At 31.8% G+C, this 23,624-nt stretch overlaps 1 protein-coding gene across 1 annotated transcript in view; it reads left to right on the top strand.

Annotated features, from left to right (window-relative positions):
- The window catches only part of LOC132758122 (uncharacterized), a gene marked incomplete at its 5' end in the record, with an annotated part of 52,989 nt that extends 33,145 nt beyond the window's left edge, over window positions 1-19,844 (top strand). The window contains 8 exons of the mRNA XM_060749639.1: window positions 1,721-1,975; window positions 5,741-5,866; window positions 7,726-7,740; window positions 8,537-8,578; window positions 11,632-11,726; window positions 15,447-15,653; window positions 16,142-16,493; window positions 17,341-19,844. Coding sequence (XP_060605622.1) covers window positions 1,721-1,975; window positions 5,741-5,866; window positions 7,726-7,740; window positions 8,537-8,578; window positions 11,632-11,726; window positions 15,447-15,653; window positions 16,142-16,493; window positions 17,341-17,528 — 1,280 coding nt within the window. The remainder of the gene's footprint in view (window positions 1-1,720; window positions 1,976-5,740; window positions 5,867-7,725; window positions 7,741-8,536; window positions 8,579-11,631; window positions 11,727-15,446; window positions 15,654-16,141; window positions 16,494-17,340) is intronic.
- Between the last annotated feature and the right edge of the window lie 3,780 nt (window positions 19,845-23,624).

The following is a 23,624-nucleotide window of genomic DNA, read 5'->3' as shown; positions in this document are numbered from 1 at the left end:
ATCTAACAAAAAAAAAAAATTAAATTCTTTATTCCAAAAACTGAAATATTGATGAAAAACCAACTATGTGTAAGCAGTAGCTGGGTAGTTTCCTTACATAAATATCTGAGCAATTTGAAATTATTATAAAAACATCCAGTGACATGCAGTGCATAAAAAAAGTATATTACAAACCAGTTTTCAATTTAAACAAAAAATTAACTATAGATAAGAGGCACTCAAGTTTAATACCTGAGAAAAGCATGGGTTTCTTTTGGTATTAGCAAATATATGATAATTTATAGATTACCAAATGTCCTCCTGAAGACAAGTTTACTTCCCTACCCCTTACCAAATAAAACCAAACTTGGTTTATTTACATTTTCAAATTGAACTCATTGTGTGAATTCAATTTCCTCTTGGCTTTAGATCAATGTATGATATAAGATATAAAATATGTATATAAGCATATTGTCACCATCTGTATACTTCCATGTTAAGGTCAATATAAAAACATTTCAGAAAGAAGGAAATCAAATTTCCTGGTCTGCTGTATATATTGGAACAGCTGTTACAATCTGATAACGTCTATTGACCAAAAAATAGGCAGAAAAAACTTATAACCAGACCAAACATTCAGACTGGTAGTATATTTTAATATAAAATAGTCACAGTCTATATCTTAGAAACTGATATTAGGTTCAAGCATATTTATTAACATGCAATCTAAAATAGGGTGATATTTTGGTTATCACATGTATGCATGCTTCTGTTAGACACTGAATTCTTAACATTGACAATTATCAATTTTGGGTTATGAAATCTAAAAATTTGAGTTAATCACCCAAAAGTATAAAGTATAAAGCCTGGTTGGCCTAACTATATTTGCTGCAAAGGTTAAATCTGATCCAGGTCCAGGAATGTTAAATATTACAAAACCTGTTTGCTTTTAGCTCTTGTAAGTGACCTATCTTCTTATCAGTAGAAAAGGAAAGCAGTCTGTGAGAAGATATATTAGATTCTGCTAAACGTTACAGTATTGTTATGATGGAACAGTTTAGATTCTGCTAAATGTTACAGCATAGTTATGATGGAACAGGTTAGATTCTGCTAAATGTTACAGTATAGTTATGATGGAACAGGTTAGATTCTGCTAAATGTTACAGTATAGTTATGATGGAACAGGTTAGATTCTGCTAAATGTTACAGTATAGTTATGATGGAACAGGTTAGATTCTGCTAAATGTTACAGTATAGTTATGATGGAACAGGTTGGATTCTGCTGTATGTTATAGTATAGTTATGATGGAACAGGTTAGATTCTGCTAAATGTTACAGAATAGTTATGATGGAACAGGTTGGATTCTGCTGTATGTTATAGTATAGTTATGATGGAACAGGTTAGATTCTGCTAAATGTTACAAGATAGTTATGATGGAACAGGTTAGATTTTGCTAAATGTTACACTGTATTATGTTAAGTTGAAACACCTCTTAATTGTCAGGTATGTTTATGTTCAAATAATATAAGGTCAGACTGAAAGTGATTATTTTACTAAAAGGACAGTGTAAATTAAATTATAGTTAATTCAGGCAGTGTATTAGTTAATTAAGGCACAGGAAACAATGGCTCAGATAGCTGATTATAGCCCGTTATTTTCGCCAGTTCTAAATGAGAAATCTGTAAATGATATAATATACTAGTTTATAATCTACAATTCTATTTTCACAAATATTTACAGAGGAAGACAAGAAGGCAAGTCGTGAAGAGAAACAAGCTGGAAAGTCAAGGTCAAAGAATGGGCTTTCAACCCTATCCTCTGCCACTTCCACAGTGCCGTCATCACCATCTAAATCTCCGACGACACCAACAACACCTGGGGGTCGACGTAGCAACCCATTTAAGATGACACTACCAGCTGTTGCACCTACACCTGATATCCCTGACTCGGATGGTGAAGATGATGAAGAGGAAAGGGAATCAACTCCTGTTAAAGGTAAAATCAGCCCATTTCTTTTAATCATTTACCTGCTGAAACCGAAAATGATAAGGCTTTGCCACCAGTATGTTAATTAAAATTTTGAGCATTTGGCTGTAGCAATTATGTTACAACATTATTTTAGCATTTGCCGTTTTTCAGTTTTTCCTTTAAAACCTTGTAGCAGATTTGTTTCTTTGTGTACTTTAATGATATGTTTATGGTTTATTAACCTTAGACAATTTGTAATGTGAGTAGATCACAAGCATAATGATGCAGTGTCACCATGGTTCTTGTATAAGCTACATACAGAATTTCTCAGTAACATGATATAATAACAAACAAGAAGTATTTAGAGCTTTCATTTTTCTTGAAAATAGTTTCTGCAATTATTTTAACAAATTCCATTAAGAGATTGTTTGAAGTTTCTGTGACAGGTTAATGGGTTTTGGAGAACTGAGATTGAAGCATGTGTGTATTGTTATGTTTTTTAAATGTTCAGGTAACAAAGTTGGTTCATGTCAACATGTCTTAAAAGTCATACATTCTTACTTTACATGGAAATTCAAGATATCCTTCAAAGGATATTTCATGATCAGAATTGTAGCATAATTAATTTGGATTATACCTAGTTGAGAGAGGTTCTCTGATATTGTATTCTTTAAATTAAAAAAAAAAAGAATCTCTTTGTAACTTTTAATTCTTTCAGGAAGATCACACTGATTTGTAAGACATACAATTTACTATTGTAACCTGGTAGTTTTAGAAGATACATGGTGATTGTCTGCCCCCCTCTTCTATAAGGTCAATTTCAATATTAAATTCTTGTTAAAGCTAAGTGCTCAGCTCTCATTACTGTATTCCATGTCATAATTATGCCCCCTTTTGAAAAAAAGGGGGTATATTGCTTTGCACTTGTCGGTCCGTCGGTCTGTCGGTCTGTCGGTCCGTCGGTCCGTCGGTCCGTAGACCAAATGGTTTCCGAGTGATAACTAAAGAACCCTTAGGCCTAGGAACTTCAAACTTGGTATGGTGATTGGTCATGACAAGTAGATGACCCCTATTGATTTTGGGGTCAAGGGGTCAAAGGTCAAGGTCACATTGACCTTGTAAGCAAAAACGGTTTCCGATCAATAACTAAAGAACCTTAAGGCCTAGGAACTTCAAACTTGGTATGGTGATTTGTCATGATCAGTAGATGACCCCTATTGATTTTGGGGTCAAGGGGTCAAAGGTCAAGGTCACATTGACCTTGTAAGCAAAAACGGTTTCCGATCAATAACTAAAGAACTTTAAGGCCTAGGAACTTCAAACTTGGTATGGTGATTTGTCATGATCAGTAGATGACCCCTATTGATCTTGGGGTCAAGGGGTCAAAGGTCAAGGTCACATTGACCTTGTAAGCAAAAACGGTTTCCGATCAATAAGTAAAGAACCCTAAGGCCTAGGAACTTCAAACTTGGTATGGTGATTGGTCATGATCAGTAGATGACCCCTAACGATTTTGGGGTCAAGGGGTCAAAGGTCAAGGTCACATTGACCTCTTGGGTAAAAACGGTTTCCGATCAATAACAAAAAAACCCTTAGGCCTAGGAACTTCAAACTTGGTATGGTGATTGGTTATGACCAGCAGATGACCCTATTGATTTTGGGGTTAAGTGGTCAAAGGTCAAGGTCACATTGACCTTGTAGGTAAAACGGTTTCCGATCAATAACGAAAGAACCCTTAGGCCTAGGGACTTCAAACTTGATATGGTGATTGGTCATGATCAGTAGATGACCCCTATTGATTTTGGAGTTAAGGGGTTAAAGGTCAAGGTCACATTGACCTTGTAGGTAAAAACGGTTTCCGATCAATAACGAAAGAACCCTTAGGCCTAGGGACTACAAACTTGAATATGGTGATTGGTCATGATCAGTAGATGACCCCTATTGATTTTGGGGTCAAGGGGTCAAAGTCAAGGTCACATTGACCTCTTAGGTAAAAACAGTTTCGGATCAATAAATAAAGAACCCTTAGGCCTAGGAACTTCAAACTTGGTATGGTGATTGGTCATGATCAGTAGATGACCCTATTGATTTTGGGGTCAAGGGGTCAAAGGTCAAGGTAACATTGACCTCTTAGGTAAAAGCAGTTTCCGATCAATAACTAAAGAACCCTTAGGCCTAGGAACTTCAAACTTGGTATGGTGATTGGTCATGACCAGCAGATGACCCTCACTGATTTTGGGGTTAAGGGGTCAAAGGGAAGGTCACATTGACCTTGTAGGTAAAAATGCTTTCCGATCAATAACTTAAGAACCTTAGGCCTAGGAACTTCAAACTTTGGTATGGTGATTGGTCATGACCAGCAGATGACCTATTGTTTTTAGGGTCAAGGGGTCAAAGGTCATGTAACATTGACCTTGTAGGTAAAAACGGTTTCTGATCAATTAACTAAAAACGCTTAGGCCTAGGAACTTCAAACTTTGTATGATGATTGGTGGTGACCAGCAGATGACCCCTATTGAGTTTTGGGTCAAGGGGTCAAAGGTCAAGGTCACATCGACCTTGTAAGTAAAAACGGTTTCTGATCAATAACTTAAGAACGCTTAGGCCTAGGAACTTCAAACTTGGCATAGTGATTGGTCATGATCAGCAGATGACCCCTATTGATTTTGGGGTCAAAGGTCAAGGTCACATTGACCTTGTATGTTAAAACGGTTTCAGATCAATAATAAAAGAACCCTTAGGCCTAGGAACTTCAAACTTGGCATGGTGATAAGTCATGACCAGCAAATGACCCCTATTGATTTTGGGGTCAAGGGGTCAAAGGTCAAGGTCACATTGACCTTGTAAGTAAAAACGGTTTCTGATCAATTAAGTAAAAACGCTTAGGCCTAGGAACTTCAAACTTTGTATGATGATTTGTCTTGACCAGCAGATGACCCCTATTGAGTTTTGGGTCAAGGGGTCAAAGGTCAAGGTCATGACCAGTAGATACTTGATAACCCTTATTAATTGTTTGATCACTGGGTCAGAAGTCATGCATAATTACCTTATCACATGAATAATTGGCTGCTGATAGGGGGCATACATGTTTTACAAACATATCTTGTTAAAGTAGCTACATCCATGTTCTGGGGAAGCAAATTTCCAGTTTATTTAAATTTTGCTTTACTCTAACTTTTTCTTAGACTAGGACTCAATCTTTGGTTGTATAAATTGGTCTGGGCTGATAAAAATTGTCCTAAAATGAAAATCTGAAGATTATTGAAATTCTGTTACAGACAGAGAGAACCATTGATGTTTTTCTTGTTTTCAACTTTTGGCATTGCAATATATTATCTAATTTCTATAACTTCTGGTAGGCTATACCAGACTTGAGATTGAAGAGGTCTTGCTTAAATTGTTCCAAAAAATATTTTAGTGTAAAAAAGACATCAAATTTGTTGTCTAATTATGTTATGAACCAAGATCATAGAATAATTATTCCTTGAAGAGACTAAAAACCATCAACTTGTTTTGGAATTATTTTTTTCATCACAAAATTTTACATAGATATAAAGATTTATGGCATAATTTGCATAAAACGAATGAAGAACATTAGACATTAATAATAATTAATTGGAATTTAAGGAAGCCACCAGAGCTTATCACTCAAAAAGTGAATTATTAAAAAAATTGTGTCCACTCACATTGTAATGTACGGCTGGCATGATATTTTATGACCTGAATTTTGTTAATTTGCCTTGTAACCTAACCGAAAAATATAATATTACCCTATACAAAACTATATTTCAGCCCTACCATGGCATGAACAACAGCTTTACAAACTTTATGGAAAGAAGGCAGATTATTTTCTCCATCCGAAGATTGAAAACAAATTACAAGAGAAGAAAACAAATCCAAAGCTCCGTAGACAGGGAGGTGTGTATTTCAATTTTTTGTTTGTTTTTTCTTCGTGGCAATATTTGCAGTTTGATTAATGCCTGTAAATTTACATTGAACCAAATGATAGATCATTTTGGCAATGATGAATTAGGTGTTTCTTAAAATGAGAGGAAAAAACATTTGTTCTGTAAGGTATTATTCTGTTGAAATATTTCATCGCATTCTGATTGGCACACATATTCCTCCTACAAATAAAAGCAAGATTTTATAATGAAAGCAGAGAATTGAAATCCGACAATATGTCTGTTCAGATTTATTATGTCAAAGATAATAGAAGTTTAATAAAGATAAACATTTTGCTTAAATGTTCCTAGGCCATTGCAGAGTGCATGACCAAGGGAGTTATCTTCCTTGAAAAATGCACTTTTAAATTAATATATAGTCTCATTTCCTTAAATATGACTGAAAAAGACATTTAAAATGAATAAAAAGATAGAGGAAATGTCATGGAAATTTAGTACATTTTGTATACCTTTGTATACTTTGCTGTTTCCTGGCAAAAATTGTGTTGATCTTGTGATCATGATAGAGTATGATGCAATCAACTTGACATGATGTCAGTGATGCACCCTGGCTCTTAAGATTTCTACAGTCTAGAGTTCTACAATATATTTTGCTTATTCTGAAAAACTTATAATCTATTTTTATTGAGAACTAAAGTACAGGTAATTTGATGTATATTTTTTAGTTAGTGAAAAACCAACATTTTCTGTACATTAACAATTATGTAAATGAAAAAGGTATTAAATTTTTTCTACATATTTACTTTTATAAAGTTTTCATCTTGAAGGAATTGCAGTAAATTGCTCTTTTAAAACAAAATTTGATCATTCTGGTTATGTTTATTGTAGAAAATATGTTTATTGCAAAATCATCTGCTTTAATGAATTCTATCTAAATTGAATTTGAAAATCTTTTGGTTTATATTTAGCTTTACATGTTTATATTTAAGTACAGGATTGTTTATGGAAATATCTTATCAATACCTGAGACTGCATATATTTTGCATCTCCTGCTACCCAATGATTTTATAATATTGATTAAATAAGCACCCAGATGATGTAGAGCAAAAATGTTATCAGAATGATACAGATGCTTGTCTAGGTAGCTATATGATTATAAGTATCAAGAAAAATCACCATATATAGAACTAATTAAGGATATAATGATGTTTTTGATCTACTTTATTCTGCTTATATCCCCAGTGTCAGTGACTAGTAAAATATTTTTCTGTTTGATAATAAAATTGTAAGAATTATTATAAAGGGGTTTTGTTGGAACACATTTACAAGATAAATCCTAATGTTCAGTAGTACATAATAAGATTATAATGCCAAATAACGTTAACTCAACTTTGTAAAACATAAATTTATCAGGATTATTTATGATGAGATATTTTTATAAGGAATATTTGACAGAACACAGACAATATCATAACAATATGTTAATATATTCTTTCTGTCAAATTGTCAAAAAAAATATTTCTCTTTGTAAAACATGTTATTAAGATTTGAGATTTATAAAGATATATATATATATCTGTTGGTGTCATTTTAAGATTTTCCATTGATAAATTCTGTGATAAAATTATTTATAACATAATGAAAAAGTACATCAGTTTAACTGTGTACTAGTAATATAAAGATATTAGTGTATGTGTATATAAAGTCTGTTGTATATGAACAGGAGAATGACCAAACTTCTTTCAAATAAGAAATCAGAAGTTAAGGCATTTCTTTGTAGCTGGGGGCTTTAAGGGATGGGGCAAATGATTATTATAAATGTTGTTGTTGACCAATTTCATGATTGTATCACATATTATTTTATCTATTAAGACATGAGTAATTGGGGTATGTACTTTTAATAACTTTATCTGATATGCATATATAACTTGCACCACATTCTATCATAGATGTCACTCTTTCATCAATTAAAACTTTGTAAAGGTATGGTAATGTAGATTTTAACAGTGGTTTGGAATAAATTTATTCGCATCCAAATTCTTCAGTCTTTAGAACAAAATGTGGCACAATAGTAAAGCAACATCAAATAAAACAGCTTTGCTTTTTAATTATGTTGAAAGATTTAAATTATGATGTTCTGTACCAAATCTGAGTGTTCAGTGCAAAAAGTTATTAACCTAGAGAAGTTACACCAAGTTTGCTCTGAATCCTCAATTTGTCTCTATTACATGCTTCATGATATGAGCCGTGTCACGACAAAACCAACACAATGGGTTTGCGACCAGCAGTCTGATCAGGATCCATGCTGTTCGCTATTAGTTTCTCTACTTGTAATAGGTTTTGTAAGCGAACAGCATGGATCCTGATCAGACTGCACAGATGCGCAGGCTGGTCTGGATCCATGCTGGTCGCAAACCCATTACGTTGGTTTTGTCGTGACACGGCTCATATATTTATTGAGGATTCATGCTGAGCTATCCTGTCATAATTGTTTCAAAACTGCATAATCTTCAATATATATTTCTTTATATAGAATCTCACATTATTTTCTATTCACAGCATAATCATTGATATATTCATGCCTCACAGTTATTTCTATACACTCTTATACTTAGTAATAGTACTTTTAAAATGTTTGAACAATTGTAAATTAAAAATTGTATTGTTTTTTCCTATTTTGAAGTGGATAAGCTGTTTGACCATTACTGGCAGGAATATGAAGATGGTAAAATCATTATGACCTTTACCTTGACCTTTACCTTGGCCTTGGTGTGACTCCCAGTGACCTTGACCAGATTCTGTGTGATTCCCTTATTTATATGCTTACAGTTTTATACCAAATGCTAATCCCTGTGTATTTAAGCAGTATTTTTATTTAAAGAATATATTACTTATCATTGGATAAAATTTGTGCTAGCTTATCTTTGCATTTTGTCGATTCTGATAATTATAAAGTTGAACAAATAGCAAAGCTAAAGAAAACTGGAATTTGCTGCTTACATGCTTTTTATTAAAAAGGACATTGATAGACTACTGAAAAAGTAATGTCCTATGCTAATTATATTTAGTAATTCCACTAGGAATTATTTGTGATGTTCCGTTGTTGGACCACCTTATTCATCAGCAAGTCTTCTAAAATTGTTCCATTGATCAAGCAATTAAAGCTCTTATAGCGCAGTTTTAATCTAGAGTAAAGAATTGGCAATGCAATTAAAAGCCAAAGGCGTTTTTTTTTTTCTTTAGAAAATGACATCATTAAAAAATAAAAATTAAAGTGAGGGGAAAAAGAAGGTTATTGTTGGATATTTCTGCTGATAAAATACACAGAAATTATCACAGGAAATTGGACAGTTTCCTGTTACGATGTTGTCATTTATGTTTATTTATAGATGTTCAAGTTTGAAGACAGAGAGTGTTTCATTTAAATTTTTTCAAGATGGAAACCTGTACTTTTTAATTGAATTTTGTTCATAAAAGAAAATCTGGCATACAACAAGTAACATTCATAATCTATGAAATAAAGCATTGTTTTCTGATTTTCCTATGTAAAGAATATTTTGTTATGAAAACAAAAATACTTTTTTTTTTGCAAATCAAAAATCATAGATTAGGGAATTGAGTATACAGATATCTGCCTGACAAGCAAATCCAGCTCTGGTTCTATGTAGACTGGTCGCAAAGGATTTTACAGGTTAAAGGGACATAATTTATTATAAAATTTTATTTTCAGCATTGATCCTGAATGCATGTGTTTTAATTACCCTGTATATTGTTAACTGGATCATTTTCCCAAATTAATATTTTATTATGGTGGTTGATGATGTGCTTTATTTATATACATGTATATACCTTGTATCCCAGATTTTATATTTAAAATTGTATCATAGTTTGGAGACCTTTCTGTTGAAAATGTGTCAGGGTTAAATCGTATACATATACATGCACAGTGCGTTAACTGGAGTGCAGGTATTAGTTACCCGCACTCCAAAGCATGCCCATTGATTGGCTCATTTTTGCTGGGGTTTACATATTGTGACGGCAGAGAAAGGGAAAGCGACAGAAATGTCATAAATAGATGTTCGTTCATTGGTTCATTTTTGTCGAGGTTTCATATTGTGACAACAGGGAACGTGCATTTATGTTTGACTATGATACAAAAGAGAAAGAACACCAAAACACTCGGCAATCTGATTAATACTCGGGGGCTACGCCCCCTCGTACACATCAGATAGCCTCGTGTTTCGGTGCTCTTTCTATTACATAATTCAGTCAAATTTGTATAATGAAAGAGGATATATGAAAGTTTTGATGGATATGTTTGATTAAGCAAAATTACTTTATATGATTTACATTATTATACAAGTTTGACTGAAACAATACCATAATAATATAACAAGTTTCATTTACTATGGTTAAGATTTACAATAGTTATGGACACTTTCATTTAGAAATTACAAAAAGAAAAGAAGATAAAAAAAACAAAAACAAAAACGGAAAAACTTTGAATTTTCTCCCTTGGATAGAAATTTATTTAACAAATATTATTATATACTGTATGTATACTTTATAAGATTATTTTGGATATCTAGATCTATATGTATAATGAAACATGTAATATTGAGTTGAACTATAGCAGAAGCTTACTGGAACTGTATTCAAAAAGTTTTAAAATTGTTTAGAATATTAATGATTGAAAAAGAGAATAATTAGTGTTACATTCATTCATAAATGAGCCGCGTCATGACAAAACCAACATAATGCGTTTGCGACCAGCATGAATCCAGACCAGTCTGCCCATGCGTGCAGTCTGATCAGGATCCATGCTGTTCGCTATCAGTTTTCCTACTTGTAATAGGGTTTGTAAGCAAACAGCATGGATCCTGATCAGACTGCGCGGATGCGCATGCTGGTCTGGATCCATGCTGGTCGCAAACGCATTACGTTGTTTTTGTCATGACGCGGCTCAAATGTATTTTTAATTGTATAATTATGTTATATCAAAAAAAAGGAGCTGAACAAAAACCCTCTTGGAGAGGCCTTTTGCCCTACCTGTAAAGTTGATAGATGTAAAGTTGTCCTACTTGTAAATTTTATGAGAGGGTTTTTGTCCTTCCTTGAAATCATTATTGGAAGATTTTCGTCCTACCTAGAATTTTTATGGAAAGGTTTTTGTCCTACCTGGAAATTTTATGGAAAGGTTTTTTATCCTGGTAAAAGGGTTTTTGTGCTTAAATATACACTAAAAAAATGGGGTCTTTGGCATTGTTTTCAGTTATTTTTTAGTATGTCACAATTTGACATGGAGCTTAATTTTTCTTCATTAAATTTTCAATTTGCAACAGATATTGCAATTACTGTAGCTAAAATGTAGTTGAAGAATTTGGTATTTTTGTACCTAATATAACCTGGGACATTTTAAGTCCCAGATATAGCATGATAAGGTACTTTTTCTAAGGCAATGATTTATGATATAATTGTTGTGACATGATTTAATCATGTTTCTATAAAGTGTGACATAATCTTTATGTAAGCTTGTGTTGTAATCATATATGTTTTAAGGTTTTATATGAAACAATCTGGTTAATTAAACTATATATAAGTTATAGTCTACACGTTAATTACATATACATGTAATTTTCATAGAACAAGATTACACATCTGTATACATAAGGGGTGCATTATCTTACTCAATATGTATGTTTTTTGTGATATGATATAGTCACACATTGAGAGAATGTCATGGAAATAAACAAACTAACATGTTTCAATCACCTTCAGGTCGGGCCGGGGCTGAGACTTTGTGGCAAACGCTACGGTATGACTCAAACCAGAGACTGTTGAAGGAGGATAACATGATACCCGAAGATTTAAAGGTTAGTCTTCTGACCAATCATACTGAATGACTAACATCAATTTAACAAATTCTAACTGTATAATAAAATGAACTTGTAGTTAATTTCTTCAAGAAGTAAAATAAAATGGACTAGATATTTTTTTTCTAATCAAGATTTTAACTGATATGTTGTAATTTTATCCTGAAAATATCATCTCATCATTGTACATACCCTTAGTATCAGTACAAGAAGCCATAATAGTAGTTTGTTCCACTTGACTGTTGTCATGATATGACTATAATATTGTACATGCACAAAACATACTGTATCCTCAGCCCAACTACTGCCAATGGACTTGGAATTATGATTTAATGGTTGGTATTTAAGCTTGACTATTCAAAGAATTAGGAGAGCTAGTGTACTCTACCCGGAGTTGGCATCACCATCACGCTTTGGTTAAGGTTTTGTGTGAAAGTTGGTTTCTCCAAAATTGCTGAAGAACTGCACACATTTGTTCCCTATGATTATCTAACACGATGGGCACAAGTTCCATAACTCTGTGTTGCCTTTATATACAGTAATAACCTTTTTGTTATGCAAAATTATGGACAGCTGTTGTTTAACACCTCAAATACCAATATAATATTACATATTTTTTAATTTTATTTTATTTTTAGAAAAGTAGAAAGAAAATAATAATTACTTTACATAATTTATGTCCTTATCAAAGGCTATAATAATTTTATCTTTTAATGTTTTTAATGTGTTCTTCTTTAGAATATTAATTTTCTGTTCTCTAGGTAGTTTAGTTTGAAATTTCTAATATCTCTAAGGAAGAAAAATGTCATTGTGTGTGTGTATATAATTAATGCTTAATTTGGAATTGAGCTTAAAACAACACTAGAAATGATAAAAAAGCTATTTTAGGAATCCTTGATTAAAAGTATAAATTGAGTGTAAGTTTATATGACCTTCCATAATTCATAGAACTATAAACTTGTTTGCACTGAAGAAATTCTTACATAACCTAACATCACTTATACGTCGCGCAGTGTTGTATAAAACCATATTTTCATAATGTAACAGATATGATAATGTCTTTTAATGTAAAACGTTTTATCTCGTTTTAGGATCTCTAAAGTGCATGTAAAAAATGCATGTTGCCCGCTGCAGAAACATTTTAAATGCTATAAATGCTTTTGAAATAACTATGAAATAATCATTATCAAAAAACAGAAATAGAGGTCTAGCATTGAAGCATTCATGCAGTTTTAAATTGTTGCAGGTTTCCAGTTATTTTATGCAAACTGTTGATGATGTTTTTTGTTTTTAAATGTGTGTGAAATCAAATGTACGGCAACAATATCAACTGTTACAATCTTAATCAATAATTACAAAATGTATATAGTTGCTTTTGTTAATAAAATGTTTTGGACTTTGACTATGAATGGTTCCATACTTATGAGAGTAAGAAACAAATTTTATACAGGAAAGATAATTCAGTAAGCTCATGAGATATTGGTGGTTTTACTCTTGTGCCTTAAAAAATGATCAGAGTAATTTTATTTTATTATCCATTAGTTTCTTTTTTTGTGGCAAGACACTTTATTTCACTATACCGGGATCCTACATGTTTACCGGACAATAAGTTTACCGGACAAAATCTATTCCTGTCAAATAAGGCTTTATTTTTTGCTTCAATTCAAAAATCATCCGGTCTGAATCGTACACACACTTTCTACTGCAAAGTAATTAACAACAAAACCACTCTCAGGAAAATATTGTTGATTCAGTTCTTTATTTACTAACATACCCTTTAGTTTACTAGTTATTCCATGACCTGGTCATGCGGGGGAATAATCTGTTCTGCGCATTCCCGAATAATGAGGCCCTTAATGGGTTATTAAACTTATTTTAGATAGATTTTACTTTTAATTCTTCTCAAAGTTAACTCAAGAGACAATTGTAACATATTTTAAGGATAAAAAATCATTTTAAATTTCGTTCAAACAATATCTTGTTGTTGTCTTTTACAAAGAAATGCAAATTAAAAACATATAAGGAAACGGGTTACGCACATGGGAGGAAACTCTACATGAAATGTACAAAAAATAGACTTTATGGCTTTTGCAACATGCTACATGATGATCAAAAGGAAACTGTATGAGAAAGAACAGAATTCCATTTGAATATCAAAATGTGTCATACTTTTAAGGATCATGAAGAATCAATACGTTAATTGAGTTAATAGTGTTTATTTCAATTACACCCCTATATTGGCCTCTTCGTAACAAGCATGTGTCTATTTTAGTGACATACTGGTTTTTTCCAGTATCTTAACATTGCCATTCAATAGTCGTAGTTTCCTTGCTTAATTTCAATTTTACACTTCAAAATATTTTGAAACACAATGTCCGGTAAATTGAGTTGTCTGCACGATTTTTTTTCTTCTTTTAATGCCCTACTTTAAAGACACATTTCTACGGTCAAAAGTTAAATTTTATGTTTGATAAAGGAATGTTTACGTATATCAAGAACCCACAATTATTTAGGTAAAATTTCATTCTTTTCTATTATTTTAGCTAAAAGTTACAACGAAAAAACATCATATTTTGTCCGGTAATATGTAGGATCCCAGTACATGCAATATGAGTTGTGGTTTTATGAGAAAAAAAAATTAGTTGAGAGCATTTTAGAAATTGCGTCTGCTGAGAATCTTTATAATTTCTCAATCAGAAGCCGCCTCAGAGTTATTAATAATTTCAAGTAAATAAAATGTATATAAAATCTATAAATGAAACATAACTATTGTCCTTCATGTAGCAAAACTTCCTCCTTTAATTGTAGAATAATAATACATGTAGTTCTATATATAATAACTGATTAATATATTTTAGTCTTCTATTTAGCTGATACATTGTTTCTGTTTTGTTTTTTCTTTTTCCTTCTATTTTGAGTTATACTAGTTATGATTTTGCAGGAAGCCTATGGATCATTTGCTCGTCAGTCTCTGAAGAGAAATCGTTGTCCCAGTTCGGCGAATGTTCTGCACTGAGGACGATGTTAGTAGAACTAAAACTTCTATCTCTTATCATGTCTTCTTTACTTAAGACCCCCCCAAAAAACAGTATCTGTTTCTAGTGTTCTTTTTACAAGACTAGAATTAGTAAAGTTGGTTTCCAGTTACGAAATAATATACAGTACAATTTCATGTACATTTACTGAAATGTTTTCAAGCTCATTTTACATGTTGTTTGGACACTGGAAACAGATATAGATTTTGGGACATATTAGTTTTCTTAATTAGCATTTAAAGGTCTGAATTAACTGCCTTTGAGTTAATTTACTACTTAATTAATAGGTCAAGATTTATATTTATTACTTTCATTAATTACTATCAGAAATGTCTTATTATTTAAAAAGTCTATTTTCGTTTCTCAGAAATAATAATAATACGTTTATATTTATCTCTTTAGATTTTTCAAATCTTTATCTGATTCTAGTTGTTACAGTTATTTTATTTTTTTTCAAGTTATGGTTATTTTATATCATTTCCGTTCTTTAAGCATCACATTGTAGTTTCCATTTCTGCTATTGATTTTTCTGTCACTATTTTTAGAGATTTCTCTGTGTATATCATCCAATCTCTCTAGGAAATAACAACATGTTTGTAAACTAACATGATCAAGAAAGATTTGTCTTAAGATAAAAGTCAGAAAAAAAGGAGACTGAGGAAAAAAAAAACTTGTCAAATTTCAGCTCCCAGAAATGCCCCGGTTACTTGATAACAGGAAAGTGCAAAGAGTGCGGAAGATGAGGCACAAGTCGGATTTGATGTACCGAGCCTCGGTGTCGAACCAGGACAGGACTGAGGTGTTGACATTCAATAATCCCTTACCAGAGTTTCACGAGAGATGTGAGGGAATCGACCTGTACTTACCTTCCTGGCAAGATGATATGTATTCTGTAAGTCAATTTATAATCAGACATATCGAGAAATGTTGATGTCTTATAGAACTCAAAAAATATAATTTTCCGAGTCAAGGATATATTCCACCATTCATTATTGTTTTATAATTTCTATACATTTTCCAATGTATCCACATCAAACTTGTTACATTAATGTAAAAGAAATTATATCATTCTTTTATTTCAAAGAGTAAGGGAGAGCACTCTTAAATAATATTTTTCTCACTGGCTTGATTATTTGATCTTTAAGATGAAGTTTGATGTGATAGTTGTATAAATTTTGTCCATTTTTGGTGACTTTTCCCCCCAACAAAATCATATTTCATGATGTTACAGTCAAATATGTATTCAGAAAACATTACTACATTATTAATGAGAGCTGTCTTTTGTGAATAAAGCTACATGTAGTTTAACATGTTGACATATAACATTTTTACTTATTTTACTTAAATTCTTACTTATCAATCACTTTCAACATTCAACAGGACAGTACAATACCTGACTATGCTAAATGGCTTCAAACAAGAGGTAGAGTGGCACATGAAAACACAATACAAGAAGAGGGATTTGAAGAAGGAGATGGGAAACAACCACAAGTGACGCAATCGCTCGATGATGACATGGTTTACATGATGTCACGTCACCAGAAACCACAACAGAAACAGAAATATTTATTCTTATCAGAGAAAGATACCACTGTTAAAGGCATGTTTTCTGAGAAATACAAAGGAGAAAGAGAAAATAAAGATATTCCTCGACCCTACCAGGGTGATGTACCAAAATCTTACTCTGCCCTTGGTGGGATGATATCTGCCACACCTGATATACCGAGATCTGGTGAGTGTCATTATATACTCATTTTTTCACACATTAACTCATTCCATATCTCAAGTATTCACCAATCATTACTCATTTCTAATTCATAGTTATGTAAGTTTTCATCATATTATTCATTTCTAATTAATTAAAAGATTAATGAATTATCTTCTATTAATAATGATTTATTAGCAATTAGGACTATCTTCATTGATGATATTAATAACTTGTTAATTAATTAACTTTGATAAAATCTATTAATACACTTGTTACTATATATAGTAACAAAATTGCCTATGTTTTCAACTGATTATGAGTGTCACGTGACCTATTATGAGTTTGCGGCCCGGGCCGAGAACTAGTTATCAGCCCGCAGAACATGTGCACGTGCACATACTGAAACAATGGCGTCATATTTTACGTCATGAAACAGTTAACTGTAAAAGTGAAAGTAGGTTGACAGCACATTGTATTTAGTACAAACACTTTTTTGTTACTGTTGAAATTTGAAGAAATAATATGACAAATTCAATCCGAAAAAAAAATGAAAATAAAACTTGCTTCTTTGAACACACATACAGTAAACATCTCCGTACAGAACACAAGAATTTCAACCAAAGAACTTCAAAGTAGATTTCTATTTGTTGTTGTTGTTTTATTTTTTTTATTTTTTAAAAATGCTACTATTAGATCTACCAAGTGTATTAAAGACATTAATACACGTCAGAGTAGGGCCGGAAGGTGATAATCGGCCCTGAATGAATAATGGCCCTCAGGTCCATTATTCATTTTGCGGGCCGATTATCACCTTCCAGCCCTCTCCTGCCGTGTATTAACCTCTTATTATATATGTATATTTATATTTCAGATGATTCTATGTTACGTTACTCGGCACCTCTACCCACACGCAACCAACAAATGAACACATATACCAGCAGTTGGCAGCCTTTGAGCATGCATGCTCTTGTTGAGTACAAAAAACAGGTCTCGACAGGTGGCGAGGGAGATTTCAACCTAGGACGTATGAAGATGTGGTCGCATATACCAGTTGTATAGATAAAGGGCAGTTAACTCTGCATGGATATGAAATATTAGGCTGTCCTTCTCAGCTGTACATATAAATTATGGCTCATCAGAAATTCATAAATATCACACACTATGCGACAACATTGATATATACAAGAAATTTTATGAAAATCATGAACATTTATTGTAAGTTTCTTTTACAAGAGAACAATTAACTTGTTTAATCCTGCTGAATATTAAGACTTTTATGTACAAGCATATAGTTATAATGAAATATGTATATCATATTTCTTCTAATATAAGCTCCCCCCCCATCCACACTAATTGCTTGTTTGTTAATGGCACTCTCTGATTTAAATATGATAGGCTGTAATAAAAGACTGTTAATGTAATATCATTTTTATCTATCAATCCTATGTAGATTTTGCCCTTGATTATTATGGCATTGATAGGATAGTTTTAAATAATGAAAGTTTGGTCTCAAATTAAACCACCCAAATGGTCCCAGGGGTTTATATAAGAAGTAATATTTATATTGTAATCATACACAAATTTTAGAGAGTACAGTGCAAAATTGACATATTGTTTTACAAGTTAAAAAGCAATAACAATAAATATTTAAAACTAGGCAAGAATTTCATTTCTTAAAGAAGCTTAATTTTTTTTGGCTGTGGTAAAATACAAGTTTTTTTCCTGTAAAATATTAAAATTGATTCATAGAATTTGCATTTCGAGATTTCTGTTCATGTAATTTTATCATCTGTTGAAGTTATAACCTAATTTTCTTTGTTGTTTTAAAAAAATTATTGACTTGTATAATATGTTTATGTCTTGAAAACCAGAATGTGCTATGATTTTATTTTTGTTCATGTTAATCACCATAATTAACATGTTAATTGTTGCAATTTTGTTAATGGGTTGATGTTTTTTGTGTTGGGAATTTTTTTAGTACTTTTTCTAGTTTCGGCAATATTTTTACAAATGATTTTTAAAATTATTGTTAATTTTTAGAAATAAATTATTTGGCCAAAGTTTTAATGAGACTTGAAGATTGCATTTTAAGAATTTCTGAAATTTATGAATATTTCACACATAGTAAACTTCTGTACAAAAATAATTTGTACTTAAAGGGAGGTTATAAAGAAAGGGTAAAACTATATATCTGATTAAAACTGATATCTGTGATAAGAGTTGTATATTTGTTAATCAACATAATTATAGTTATAATGTAGGAACTTAGTTTTTAACCTTATTCTTTTGCCTTTATAAGAATTGTATCCTATTTTACACAAATACCTATTTATACATAGCTTTTATATGTGTACATTTCCTATGCTTTCCCACTTGAAACTTTATTTCCCAGCCTGCCAATTACTCCATGTGCTCTTTTTTGTTTTAAGTTTTTGTTTGTTTATATGTCGATTTTTTCCCCATGCATTTTCATATATTTATATATTTCCAGCTCTCCTTTTCTTTTGTTTGTTTGTAAGCTTTTATAAATACATTTATATAATATCATGTAAAAACGCTAAGGATTGACAGTTTGTATGTAAAAGATGTCAAATTTTGACCAAGTTATGCTATATTTTCATGCTAGAATATTTTGGCTTCTAACAACCAACTAAGAGACAAAGCATAATTGTTAGGAGATAATTTTTACAGTTTATCAAATTTAGAAATATAAATTGAAGAAAAACACAGAAACTAAGATTTCTATACATTGATGACTTTAATTAACCCTTCCACTGCCCACAATCATTGCATTATTGCAAGTGTAATTCTTTAAAAGTTAAATTTTTTAAAAGATTTCATTAAAAATATAGAAAAAAGTATTACAGTTACAATTTTTACACTCATAATGCAAAATGTTTATTATTTTTTTGTGGAAGAAGAAGGGCAAAGAAAAAAGTGAAATGATTTAAATAATGGTCTCCACCTTTTAATAAAAGTCACCAAAATATTTATAAATCGTAGCTTTTTTAATAATCAATGACAGGTTTATATGTCAGAATGCCAACAGAATATACTGAGATTTAAATGTGGAAACCTGTGTTGGAGCCAGCAGACAGGTTAATCTGTTAAATCTTGTTCTGAAAATTTTAAGTCATCAGACATACAGACTTTTTAATATAAACAATGATATCAATAATTTACGGTCAGTATTTGACACAGGAAAGAAGACTTAGTACTCCGTCCATATCACATGACTTGTGATACTTGTCACTGATTGGTTGGTGCTATGGTAACTAACCACCACTGTTTGTAACCATGGTAAATATATTGTACATGTGTCCTTCACCCTATCGCTGCCAAATCTGTGATATAATAAAAAAATCTATCAGATAATTTCTCTTTGTTTTTTTTCCTTTTCGCCCCTTTTTTGTTGGATATATTATAACAAATACAAATGTTAATGTATTATCTTATTCCCAAAAGCTACTTCAGTCTATTATTAAATGGCATCAATTTGTTCATCTGTTAGCCAAATCGATGTCTGTTGGTCAAGTTTACAATGACAGAGTAAATTTCTTATCCGTTCAATAATTTGAAGTGGAATAACTCTTAGTTTGTGAAACTTAGTAAGCATATTATCATGGCCAGAAAAGAACACCCATTTAGTTTGAGGTCACAGTACCATTTTGTGTAAAATCCTTTTCTGATCAATAACTTGGAGATGGAATACGCCTAGGTTTGTGAAACATCTTAGGGACATTGTCCTTATCCAATTTAGGAACTGTATTGATTTTGAGGTTATAAGGTCAAAGGTCAAGATCACCGTGACCGACTAAAATCGTTGTCCAATCAATAACTTGAGATGAAAAAGCATGCATTTGTGAAACTATGTATTTACATGACCCAAAGCGTGTTTATAATCCCTATCGATATTTAAGTCATTTAGTCGAAGATCACAGTGACAGTTAAAATCTGTGTCTGATCAATAACATGTTCTATTTATTTCTAAGCCCCCTAAAAGGAATTGTTGATATTGAGCACATATTTAGGCGTGTTGACATTTGGAGCTGTTGTTTGTTTCAGAATTAGCATATTTAATGTTAACTTGGAGAGCTGTTTTCTTGTAGCAGTGAGTGAAAGAATACGCAACTTTATAGTTCTACTTCACAAAGATAACATAACACATACATTGTAGTGACAATACTGGCACGGCTGACCTAAAACTATTGTGCACACCAATGCAAGCCCAGAGATAAGTGTTTATTGGCACATGTTGCAGCACTTGAAGGCCTTTATAAAAAATTGGAAAATGGTCACTGAACCATTAAAATCAATGCATTCACAATGAAATGTGACATATTGACTCCTTTGTGCACCCCAATGGAAGACAAGATACTGAAACTGAGTCTTTGCCCTTCAGATAACATATTTTGCAGCACACTGTGGCATGTATGAATCATTAAACTTAGTTGCTTAATACATGTACTTAAATACATGTAGGAAACAGATTTAAAACATTTTCAACTTAAAACTTGCAAGACCTAGTGCTTAGATATCATAGCAAGAGAAAATTCTCATGTACACAATTTATATTAAGAGCTGTCCCAGGAGACAGAAGTCTTTGACTTTTTAAATAGGGCGGTAGACAAACGACAAAATTTGTCTTTAAAGATAATTATAAATATATTTCTAAAAGATTACTCAACGTATTTGCACCACATGACATGGACATGATGAGAGTGAATCAGAAAATATCTACAGATATTGCCGTCTTATAATGGAAACAGTTTTAGATAGCAAAGATAATAAGAGTAAGAAGTAACTTTTTTAAAGTAAATTTAAAAAAACAACAACAAAGAGGTCACTATTGAAATAAAGATGCTAGTTATAAACATTGTCGTACATGATGTGAGTGATGGCAGAGAATACTTAATTATCTTAAGCATAAAAGCGATAAAAGTAGCAAAATTTAACACTTTAAATACGAGGGGTGTCCGAATTGCAATGCAATTGGGAGCATATCTTATACCTTTGCACGGGTTTTCACGCAAAATTACTTTTATCAATTAGATTCTCTTTATCAATTAGATTTTCAGTTGATACCACTCCCCTGTAAATCCGTTCAGTCTAGCTTTGACAATACAACGATAAACAGTATGTACTCGTATTATACTAATACTAAAATGGTTTGGAAAAGCTCAATTATTGCTGACCAGAAACATTCCTATACATGTATTTAGAATGAACATATTTCAAGAAATATGTTCTATTTATGGGCATGATGAGAAGTCTTATGCATCGTTTATACGATGGTGTTAGAAATTTGCATGTGGTGAAATGTCCTTAGAAGATGCCCCTCGTGAGCACCGTAAAAAAAGAGCAACATCCCCAAAAATCATTGCAAAAGTCAAGGAAGTTGTATCTTCTAATGCAAGGTTTACAGTCAGGCAAATAGCTCGTACAGTATCAAAAGGATCTGCTGATAAAATTCTAAATAAAGAAAATAAGTGCACGATGGATACCCAATTTGCTGACAGAAGAACAGAAACGTCTCCGGGTAAAAACAGCAAAAACATTGCTTAAAATCTATCCTAAACAGTTAATACTTTGCTGATACCGTCAGTGGAAATGAGACATGCAAGGGATAAGATGGGCTACCAAACTCGCGAAAAGACAACGCAAAGCCAAGCGTATCATGAGTGCCAGAATGTCGTGCATTTAATTTTCTTTACCAATCAAGGTCCTGCTTTATTTTAGATATATTGATTATATAGTTCCGGACCTTAACCCTAATTTTGAAGTGGATGATGATAAGAAACATGCATTTAAGTTAGTATCTCAAGAAACAAAGAAGATACAGTGCAGAAAAACGCAACAATTATCTTACATGTATTTAAGAAAATTTTAGTAAAAGGGGGATTTTTGTGGAAATACTGGTGCTAGAATTATTAACATATGATGATAGGGAACATAAATATATTTGGAATTTGAAGTAAGTCCCTCAAGAAATAAAGAAGATACAATGAAAATCATTTCACACCAAAATGGAACCTAATAACCATCTACTTTGAAGAATTATTTTCTTTTCTAGCAATCAACAAAGACACCTTGTGTATTTGTATCTCATAAGGCCTTTGAGTGCACCAGAATGGAGCCATTTATAGCTGATAGTAACAAATTTGGAATTTACTTTTTAATCATTTGTTTCTGAAAATCTATATAACTGGTAATTAGACTCTTCATAAACAGCTAATGTGAATAACAAGCTAATATTAACCTGATAAAGGGGGCCAGGATAAACTTTTTATGATTTTGTACATGGGAAGAGCCAGAGCAAAGACGAACTTGTATGGATGTAGGGAAAACAAAAGAGATATGTTTGAATGAATAAAGGGCATTTTTTTTTTATAAAATACCATAAAATTTTATTCAATGTCATAAAGCACATAAGTATAAACTTTCCCATAAAACATATCTGGGTGGTACAAATTTCATATACATGTAATTGTTTTTACACTGCAACGACCATGCAATTTACTGAATTTTTATGTTGTTAAAGCAACCAATTAATAGATGTAGATATAATAATGTTGGATATACATTGTAATATAAAAAGCAAAATGACATATTCTCGTTTAATTTTAATGGCAATACAGGTTATTTTGAATACATGTACATTGTTATTATAATGATACATCTGATTAATATTTGTAAGAAGAGGGTAGATACTATACAGTTAGAAATAATAGGTAAACAGAGAAATATTGAGGATTGACTGCAAAACTGTTGAAAGTCCTATTGACTTTATGTAAGATACTGCAGTTTTGCGGTCATTTAAAAAAAGATCTTTTATTTCTTTGTAACTACAAATGTACATTGTAATATAAAGTGTAAAGAAACTCCACTCAGGTACATATTAAATTTGAATTTCTGACATACATCAATTTGAGCAATTTTAAAACAAAAAGATATCCAAAGATGAAGAAGAAATACATTCATGATTAAATTGAAAATCATATTTTGTGCTATTTTTAACGCATTTTAACTCTAAAAAAAGTTTAAACACTTTTTCATTTTTTCTTATGGAGTGAAAGAATGATCTGAAAATTTGCATACGAGTTATTGGTCCAAACCTACATCAAATGTTACAGGAGTCTTGACAGAATATATCTA

The sequence above is a fragment of the Ruditapes philippinarum genome, unplaced genomic scaffold (assembly GCF_026571515.1).
Source record: "Ruditapes philippinarum isolate M1 unplaced genomic scaffold, ASM2657151v2 ctg3971_1_1_1_1, whole genome shotgun sequence".
NCBI classification, from domain to species: Eukaryota; Metazoa; Mollusca; class Bivalvia; order Venerida; family Veneridae; genus Ruditapes; species Ruditapes philippinarum.
The sequence above is the reverse complement of the archived record's forward strand: the minus strand, read 5'-3'. Positions and strand labels throughout refer to the sequence as shown.